This window comes from Salarias fasciatus, chromosome 15 (genome assembly GCF_902148845.1).
Source record: "Salarias fasciatus chromosome 15, fSalaFa1.1, whole genome shotgun sequence".
In the NCBI taxonomy this organism is placed as follows: domain Eukaryota; kingdom Metazoa; phylum Chordata; class Actinopteri; order Blenniiformes; family Blenniidae; genus Salarias; species Salarias fasciatus.
Genome location: NC_043759.1, coordinates 26943103 through 26953445, shown reverse-complemented (window position 1 = coordinate 26953445; position 10343 = coordinate 26943103). Strand labels below are relative to the sequence as shown.

The window sequence follows — 10343 nt, the reverse complement described above, 5'->3', positions numbered from 1 at the left end:
GGGAACGTTGCATTTCAGTACAAGGAGTCCAGTTATGGAGCAATCTAGATCAAGAATCAGAAGAATGTACGAGGGTGTACCCAAAAGAATCCGGAATTTGACTGTAACTTTTTATTTCTGACATTTCAAAATAAAACATCACCGTCGCCTTCAAAATAATCTCCATCCGCATTAATGCAGCGCTCCAGCCGTGTTTCCCACTTCACCAATGCGTCGTCAGACCCGTGCGTAATTGTGCCATTTTTTGCCGGCTGCAATTTTTCTGTCACCTCCTCCACATCTGCAAACCGCTGTCCCTTCAGCTCCTTCTTCAACTTGGGGAACAAGAAAAAGTCACTGGAGGCTTCATCTGGCGAATCAGGCGGATGGGAGAGGAGATTCATCTCATTCTTCTCCAGAAACTGCGTGAGGCGCAGCGCCGTGTCCGCTGGCGCTCTGTGGTGGTGGATCAACCGGCTCCACTCCGCCACTACGCTCTGCTTCCTCCTCACATCCTCACGGAGCGTCTGAGGACTTCCTGTCGTAGTCCTGATTTACAGTCTGACCTGGAGGGACAGACTCGCTGTGGACGAGACCCTGGACAGCCAAGAAGCAGCTCAGCATTGTTTTCACGGCTGAGCGGACCTGACGTGCCGACATCTGGCCCTTCTCAGACCCCCGGACCACTCATGGACCTGATTCTTCCCCAGAGCATCATCCTTGTAGGCTTGCTGCAACAAGCTGAGTGTTTCTGCTGCTGTTTTTTCCCAGCAAAAAGCAGAATTTAATGTTTACGCGCTGCTCTGGCTTCACAGTCAATGTCGCCATTTTGGAAAAAATCGCAGACCGCCTCTGCACTCTGTTGCTATAAATAGTGCCTGACAGGCATCAGTGTCACTCTGGGAGCTCAGATTTCTCACAGATGTGCACGAGGCTTACCTGCAGCACATCTGACGGCCAGAAGTCGGAACTCATTATTGTTATTGTTTTCTGACCAAATTCCGGTTTCTTTTGGGTACCCCCTCGTAACTCACACACCACATTCACGGTGTTTTCAATCCAAGTCACCATCAAAACACAAAGAAGCATAAAGAAGATCTGATCTGAAGCATCAGTGTGAAGAGCCAGAGAGACTGCAGGCTGCTCACTCTGCAGCTGTCTGGGAGTTGTCTGCTGGTTCTTCACTGGGTTTCTGTTGTTTGCTGTTGGTTTTCAATATTGACAGAATATGATGACATGAGCTCAAGGAGCAGAGGAGATAAGTTCATTCTTCTTTCTGCTCACTTTCATTCAAACTACTGGAAGCTGTTCAGTACTGACTGAGCTCAAAGAGAAATGGATTACAAATCACAAGAAAAGACTGATAACAACAAGAAATTTCCTGACAGACTTCAGTTTACAAACTGATTTTACATTTCCAGCCAACATCAGTTCTTTAGAACCCACAAGATGATGAGATAGATTAGAAAGAGGAATGTCTCAGACAGGGAGGAGGAGGAGGAGGAGGAGGAGGACACAGCAGTGATTCTTTGTCACATCCAGAGGAACCCTGGTTCAAAGCTGGACTCACAGCTCTTCACACTGCACCACTGACACTCAGAGCCTCTGGTGGGTCCTCTGGTTGAAGGTCTGCTCCCAGTAGCTCCAGCTGCAGAGAGATGGGAGGTGATGGTCAGAGTCTCTGAAGCAGTGAGGACTTCAGTCCTGTTCAGCAGTCAGCAGCTCAGAGCTCATGAAGGACCACCACTGTCAGACCAACACAACAAGCCTGTGGCTCCTCTGATTGGCTGACTGTGTGTCCTCTGCTGTTCAATCCTGAAGCTGCTCAGCGTTCTCCTCTCACAGCCTCGCTGAGAGTCAAACACTGGATCTTTGTTCTCACACTGACTGTGTTTAGTCCAAACCTGCTGAGAGCAGCATGGACTCACTCCAACCATCTACTGACCTCAGAGTCTGCAGGCTGCAGTCTGGACTCTGCTGGAGATCAACCAGCTGCTGCACATCTGGAGCCTGCAGCTGGTTGTAATCCAGGTTGAGCTCCTTCAGGTGGGAGGGGTTGGACTTCAGAGCTGAGGCCAGAGAAGAACAGCTGATCTCTGACAAACTGCATCTTCTCAACCTGAATAAAGAGAGAAAGCAGCAGAATCAATGAGGAGGAACCAATCATTGATGGAGAAATGAGCAGCTCCACATTACTGAGTCTTGATCAGTGAGCTCTTCTGTTGTTGTGGATCTTCATCACACACAACATTCACACTCCTCCTCATGTCCACACACATCAGTCAGCTGCTGCTGAGCTCAGTCCACTCTCTCACTGCAGGATCAGAGTCTCAGATCACAGCTGCTGAAAAATCATTTCTCCTTCTACAATAGTAGCAGACAGTCAACTGACCTCAGAGTCTGCAGACCACAGAGTGGACTCTGCAGAAAACCACACAGCTGAGAAACTCCTGAATCCTGAAGATCAGGGTTCCCACTCAGGTCCAGAAGTTCCAGATGATTCTGGAGGGAGGGGTTGGACTTCAGAGCTGAGGCCAGAGACGAACAGCTGATCTCTGACAACCTGCAGCCCCTCAACCTGAATAAAGAGAGAAAGAAGTGAGATTAGAGGACAAAGTTTGATGTTGAAGTGACTGAGAGCTGAAGAAGGTTCAGACTGGAAGAGTTTAGAAATGTAAAGTCCAAACAGCTGAAGCCACCAGGAGGAGAAGAGCTCTCATCAACATGCTGCAGAGCTCAGTCCACTCTCTGTCCCTCCAACATCTGGAATCCTCCTGAACTCCTCTCAGTCCTTTGACTCCAACAGATTCTACCTTCAGACAGTGAACTGACCTCAGAGTCTCCAGGTTACAGTTTGGACTCTCCAGTCCAGAACACACAATCTTCACTGATGAATCCTTCAGGATGTTCCTACTCAGGTCCAGATGTTTCAGGTGGGAGGGGTCAGACTTCAGAGCTGAGGAGATCACTTCACAGTGAAGATCAGAGAGTCCACAGCCAGAAAGACTGTAATGAGACCCAGAGAGGACAGGACTTGATGACAGAGGACACTTTGTTGGACTGTTGGACATCAGACCTGCTCTCCTGTAGATACTCCACAACCTGCCCCGCTGCACCGAGCTGCAGGTCTTTAGTCCTGGTCCTGCTGAGTCTGACAGGAAGTATTTCATCAGATGGAACTGTCAGTTTTAAATTTTAAGTTTTCATTTGGTTCTTTAATTTTTTTAATGACAAATATTTAACAGATGTTTTTCTGATACACATTACATTGCGGCTGACCTTGCACGTCGTCCCCAGAAAAGAGCTTCAAAATGCTGCTACGTGTCCTTTAACTGAGCATTTTATGCTGTGTGTGCGCATGCGTGCGTGTGTTCCATTACTAAAACCTTTATAAAGCCGTCAATACGGTGTTTCAAATTAACTGGTTTCCTTGCTAACTGGTGACTGACTTCCTTTAGCACTTCCTGCTGCTGCTGCTAGTAGCAGCAGATGTTGAAATCAGACTCATAAAAGGTCGGACACGGCTTTTTGTCTGGTTTTTAACATCAATCAGCAACAAGAGACGTGAAAGAAACCCAGTCGCCAGTTAAAAGGGAATCAGTTCTTCCAAAACACCGGCTCCTCTCCGGTTTCGCGACACTCCTCCTCCGTTAGTTAGCTGCTGCATTCAGGTAACTGGAGCAAGCGGCGGAAAACTGAAACTCCGTCATTCACATGAAGGCAGCGGAGACAGCTGGACTCAGGAGACACTCAGGAGACATGTGAAGGAAGCGTGGACAGTTTGCACAAAGGAACGACTCTCAGACAGCTGAGGACCGGCTCTCATCGTTCACTTAAAAGAGCCGTTCAAACGAACGACTCGTTCATTGAACGTCGCAGCACTACGAGGGTAGCACGTGTGTTTCCTCCCGGTTCCAGAGCTGTGGTGCACCAGCCAAATTTACCGGTATTTTTTTCAACGTGACAAATACAATGTGTGCCGTGACTGCATGACAACACACCGAAATGCGTGACACTTGTGAGCCCTGCTGCTGCATTGTGTTGTCAGACATGAGAACGTCCACGGTCCACGTTTATAACAGCGCTCACAGACGTCTGCAGCTTTTTGCGTAGTTTAATGAGGCGGAGCGTACCAGCGTATTTTAATGTCAAATTGCGTACCTGCTACGCAAAATGCGTACAGGTTGGCAGGTCTGGAATATGAAGGACGGCTGACAGCATCAGTCTGAACAGATCCTCAGAACTGAGCACACCTCTGGAGGCGATTGTTGACACTGAGTAACAGCAGTAAATGCAGGGAATCATGGGACGAGTGGACTGATGAGTTCTTCATGACAGATCATTGAGGAACGTCTCCACAGAGGAACTACAGGAACTAGGTTCTACAAACATCACTGAGACATTGATCCTTGAGTGTCTTGAAAGGCGCCTATAAATAAAATGTATTATCATTATTATTATTATTATTATTATTATGAAAACTTGTGGACTCACTCAGCCTTCCTGCAGTTCTTCACAGCTGGGATCAGTCTCCATCGTCCCTCCTGTGATGTGTTGTAGTTCTTCAGGTCCAACTCCTCCAGGACCTGGTCTGACATCTGCAGCATGTAGGCCAGAGCTGAGCAGTGGATCTCAGAGAGTTCCTTTGATCTGTTCTCTGACTGCAGGAACTCTTGGATCTCCTGATGTACTGAGAGATCCTTCATCTCCATCAGACAGTGGAAGATGTTGATGCTTCTGTCAGGAGACACTTCTTTACTGTTGATCTCCTTCAGGTTCTGGATGACTCTCTGGATGGTTCCTGGACTGATCTCTGTCCGACCCAGCAGACCTTCTAAGAGTCTCTGGTTGGATTCCAGACACAGGCCATGAAGGAAGCAGACAAACAGGTCCAGGTGGCCGTTCTGACTCCTGAGGGATTGCTGCAGGACGACCTTCAGGAAATCATCAAGAGATGTGAAAACATGATCCTCTCCAATTAAGGTCTTCAGTCCATCTGCCTTTCTGCTGGTAAAACAGTGGAACATGGAGACTGAAGCCAGAAACTCCTGAACACTCAGATGGACAAAGCTGTAGACGGCTTTCTGGAAGATTACAGACTCTCTTCTGAAGATCTGAGTACAGATTCCAGAGTACAGCGAGGCCTCAGTCACATCCAGACCACACTGCTCCAAGTCTTCTTGGTAGAACAGGATGTTTTCTCTGTCCAGATGTTCCAAGGCCATCCTGCCCAGCTTCAGAAGAAGCTCCCTGTCAGCCTCCGTCAGCTCCTGTGGAACCGTCTCAGGTCCTTCATGGTACTTGAGCTTCTTCTTGTGTGTCTGAACCAGCACAAAGTGGGAGTACAAGTCAGTCAGGGTCTGGGGCAGCTCTCCTCTCTGCTCTGTGCTCAACATGTGCTCCAGAACTGTAGCAGTGATCCAGCAGAAGACTGGGATGTGGCACATGATGTGGAGGCTTCGGGAGGTCTTGATGTGGGAGATGATCCTGCTGGCCTGCATCTCCTCTCTGAACCTCCTCCTGAAGTACTCCTCCTGCTGGGGATCAGTGAACCCTTGGACCTCTGTCACCCTGTCCACACAGTCAGCAGGGATCTGATTGGCTGCTGCAGGTCGTGTGGTGATCCAGAGGCGAGCAGAGGGAAGCAGTTTCCCCCTGATGAGGTTTGTCAGCAGAACATCCACTGAGGTGGACTCTGTAACATCAGTCAGGAACTCAGTGTGCTGGAAGTCCAGAGGGAGTCGACACTCATCCAGACCGTCCAAGATGAAGACCACCTGGAAGTCTTCAAAGCTGCAGATTCCTGCTTCTTTGGTTTCAGTGAAGAAGTGATGAACAAGTCCCACCAAGCTGAACTTCTTCTCCTTCAGCACATTCAGCTCTCTGAAGGTGAATGGAAATGTGAAGTGGACGTCCTGGTTGTCTTTGTCTTCAGCCCAGTCCAGAGTGAACTTCTGTGTCAGGACTGTTTTCCCAATGCCAGACACTCCCTTTGTTAGCACTGTTCTGATTGGTTGAGGTCCTCCAGGTGAGGCTTTAAAGATGTCTCCTGGTCTGATGCTTGTTTCTGCTCTGTCTGCTGTCCTGGATGCTGCTTCAATCTGTCTGACCTCATGTTCCTCATTGATCTCTGCAGCCCCTCCCTCTGTGATGTGGAGCTCTGTGTAGATCTGGTTCAGGAAGGTGGACTCTCCTGCTTTAGAGACTCCTTCAAACACACACTGGAACCTCTTCTTCAGCCCACATTTCAGCTTCTGTTGGCAAACCCCAGCAGAAGTTCCTGGAAATAAAAAGAAATAAAAGGGTTGAATGTATTTGACATTGAATGTAAAGATGAAAGTGTGTTGTTGATGTTTCTCCTCCATCAGATCTTCCAGCCCTTCAGTAGAGACCAAACAGCCTCTGATCTGATGGAGATGTTTGCATGATATGAACAGCAGAGTTCAGAAATAGACATGAGACTATTGCTGTCTTCACTTTTGATGACTGGGGATGTGGACTTGTGGGAGCCGGCCTCCCTTCCTGTTTCCTGTGGTCCCTGTACTGTTTGGTATCAGCTGCTCTGAGTGGAGCTCTTCAGCTCTCAGCTTCTCCTTTTCCACTAAGCTGGTTTCAGGAATCATTCAGAGACAGAGACTGACTTAGTTCCAGTGCTTTGTTTCCATCAGCACCAAGTCCAGACCCTCAAAACTGGTGTTTAACAAGCACCAACTCCTTGGTGGGCCAGAGCCAAACACAGAGTACATCAGAGAGAGCAATTACTGTTGCCAACCAGACTGGTGGAAACGGCAGTTTTACAACAGCCTAGTGTGAAGATTTTAAACTATCTGAGCATGGATGCTCCTATATCACACCAGTGGAGTGAGGATGAGACCCAGTGCTTCCTGGCACTGTGGTGCTTTGTCCATTATACAGTTCTAGCACTACTCGACTTGCCTGGATTCAGTCTTGGTGGTTTTCATTCCACTGGAGTCTCGGGTTGGTGAAGGTCGAGTTGTCATAACAACACGATCTGAACCTCCAATAACATCATTTGTTCTGTGGCACATTGTGGGTCGTTCCGTCTATCTCCTGCTGAATCCTCTCAACAGTCACCAGACAAAGAAAGGTCTGCACCTGTAATTACTCCAACAGGTTGATGTTTGGGAATCCATCTTTGATTGTGATTCTTCTTGTTGTGATTACCTTCCAAAAACGGTGATCCTGAATCCCCTGAGTCTCTCTCCTGACTCAACAAGTGACGTTTCACCGTGGTCAATCAGTGACCAGACGTCTGCTGATGTCACATTTTTTTCTTGACTCAGTTCACTTGGACCCACAGATGAGTAGAAACAAGAAAAGTACCTGATGTCAGCAATGGTGTCTCTGTGTGAAAATACTTGGTGGAGCAAAGGTGTAGTCATGGGTGCAGTCTATGGGTATTTTTTGTGAACTTCTTTTGCTTTACCTGTTTTTGCGTGGAAAACGTCAAAGCTTACTGAAAATACAGCCACTCCGAACGGTGTTAGCAGTGGCTACCACAACATCAACAACATTCCCAGGAGATAGCGAGATCAGCAGGTGCTCCATGGGTTGTTATTAGCTCTGTCAAGTGACGGAGGTGGCGGAAGGAGCGTAAACAGAAGCGGGGCTGCCAGCCTGGTATGCTAGCCAGGCTAAAAAGGCAACCATTCAAGCCTCCGCTCCCCAGCGTCTTCCTCGCCAACGCACGGTCAATTGTCAACCAGATCGACGAACTGGATTTACTGCTTGCCGAACACCCACTCATCCGCGACTGTTGTGTTCTGGTCGTGATGGAGACGTGGCTCTGGGAGGAGATCCCCGACGCCTCGACACAGGCCGCACAATGAACCACAGCGACCGAAATGCTAATGCTGGCAAGAGCAGAGGAGGAGGTCTGTGCACTACACCCACAACAACTGGTGCCTGAATAGTAAGACCATCACCACAGTCTGCTCCCGGGACCTTAGAGGCAATGTCTGTGATGTGCAGAACATTCCACCGACCTAGACAACTGTCCATAGCTGTAATCACCGCAGTCTATATTGCACCGGATGCTAACGTTACCATGGCCCTAGGTCAGTTATATGACATCATCACCGAGCAACAGCGGAAATACCCAGAGAGAGTTCACATCATCGCAGCGGACTTCAACAAAGCCTGCTTAAGGTCAGTGCTGCCCAAATTTAGACAGCAAACATGCCCCATGAGGGGGAACAACACCTTGGACCATGTTTACTACTATTAATAGTAATAATAATACATTTTATTTCACAGCGCCTTTCAGGACACTCAAGGACAGATGAGTTTTGAGTCTGGATTTGAACTGAGATAGAGAGCCGATGTTGCAGATGACAGGTGGGAGAGAGTTCCAGAGTTGGGGGGCAGAGCGGCTGAATGCTCTGCTCCCCATGGTGCTGAGGTGGGCGGAGGGCACAGAGAGGTGGAGAGAGGAGGAAGACCTGAGGGAGCGTGAGTGGGTGACAACGTGTATGAGATCAGACAGATGGGGGGCGGGGGGACGAGATTGTGGATGGCTTTAAATGTAAACAGAAGTATCTTGAAAATGATCCGGACTTTGACAGGGAGCCAATGGAGCGGCTGGAGGACGAGATGATGTGGTGAAAGGAAGGGGTTTTGGTGATGATGCAAGCTGCTGAGTTTTGGACCAATTGGAGCTTATAGAGGGATTTGTGGGGGACACCAAAGAGGAGTGAGTTGCAGTAGTCGAGGCGGGAGGTGACGAGGCTGTGTACTAGGATGGCAGTGGTGTGTGGGATGAGAGAGGGGCGGAGGTGGTTTATATTGTGTCGGTGGAAGTATGCAGACCGAGTGATGCTATTAATGTGGGAGTGGAAAGAAAGTGAGTTGTCAAGGATGACACCCAAACTCTTAACCTGAGGGGAGGGGTACACTGTGAAGCTGTCGATGGTGAGGGAAAACTTGTTAGATTTCGACAGTGTGGACTTGGTGCCAACAAGAAGGAGTTCCGTTTTATCACTGTTATCACAAATATTAAGCATGTCTACAGACCTGTACCCCTCCCCCACTTGGGTATGTCGAACCATTTCTCCTTGGTCCTTCTCCCAGCATACAACCCACTCAGGAAAAGGACAATTGCCACCACCAGAATCATTAACACTCTTTCTGATGACACCATGGCTCAGCTGCAGGACTGCTTTGCCTTCACAGAGTGGAGTGTTTTCACACGACGACCTACAGATCCACACAGATGCAGTGCTCAGTTACATCACACACTGCATGGACACCGTCACCACAGCAAAGTGAGTCGGGGCCTACCCCAACCGCAAACCCTGGATGACAAGCAAGGTTAGTCACTGCTGAGGGCACGAAACTCTGTGTTCAAATCCGGGGACCAGGCCAAGCACAGCAGAGCAAGGGCTGATCTGAAAAGTTGGTGAAATGGGCCTACACAGACAGACTGGTTACCTCTTAGACAATAACCCCAGACAGGTATGCGAGGGCCTGAAATGACTCACCAACTACAAAGGCAGTGAGACAAGCAGGGTAAAAGACTTCTCACTGGCAGAGGAACTGAACCATTTTTTCACACGTTTTGAGAAGACTGTCAGCACTTTCACCACACTTCCACCACCACCTCCACCCACAGACTCCTTGGAGCCCTGCCCACATGCACTCATCCTCCAAGAACGTCTGAAGGTCTGCAGCGTGTTCAGGGCAGTGAACCACAAGAAAGCTGCAGGCCCCGATGGAATACCAGGACGTGTGCTGAAGGCCTGCGCAGACCAACTGTCCTCTGTCTTCACCAACCTCTTCAACCTATCTCTGTCTCAAGCCACTGTCCCCCACTGTATGAAGTCAGCGACCATAATCCCCATTCCCAAGTCCACCATTATCGGTAGCCTTAATGACTACAGACCTATTGCCCTAACACCCATAGTGGCAAAATGCTTTGAGAAGCTGGTTCTACAGCACATCAGGGACTGCCTTACCCCCAGCGTCGACCCCCATCAGTTTACCTACAGGGCAAATAGATCCACCGATGACGACATCTCCACTGCACTCCACTCCGCCCTGCACCACTTGGAGAATCCTGGGACCTCAGTCAGGATGCTCTTCATAGACTTCAGCTCGGCCTTCAACACCACCATCCTAGACATCCTAACACCCAAGCTGGCCAGCTTGGACTTCCCCCCCACCACAAGTGCCTGGATTAAAGACTTCCTCACTGATCGCTCACAAACGGTGAAGATTGGTAACAGGAGTTCTTCCACCCTGTCGCTCAGTACCGGCTCTCCTCAGGGCTGTGTGCTGAGCCCACTCCTGTGCACCATCTTCACATATGACTGCACACCCATACATCCATGCAACACCATTATCAA

General features: G+C 49.1%; 1 protein-coding gene across 1 annotated transcript; it reads right to left on the bottom strand.

Moving 5' to 3' along the window:
* Positions 1 to 1959: 1959 nt before the first annotated feature.
* Positions 1960 to 10112, bottom strand: LOC115401512 (NLR family CARD domain-containing protein 3-like; the record flags this gene model as incomplete). The annotated part of the gene is made up of 5 exons (XM_030109762.1): positions 10025 to 10112; positions 4474 to 6259; positions 2812 to 2985; positions 2372 to 2557; positions 1960 to 2098 (listed from the first exon to the last, which is right to left on the bottom strand). Coding segments are annotated over exons 1-5 (2373 nt in total), but the record flags the coding sequence as incomplete, so codon positions are not given.
* Between the last annotated feature and the right edge of the window lie 231 nt (positions 10113 to 10343).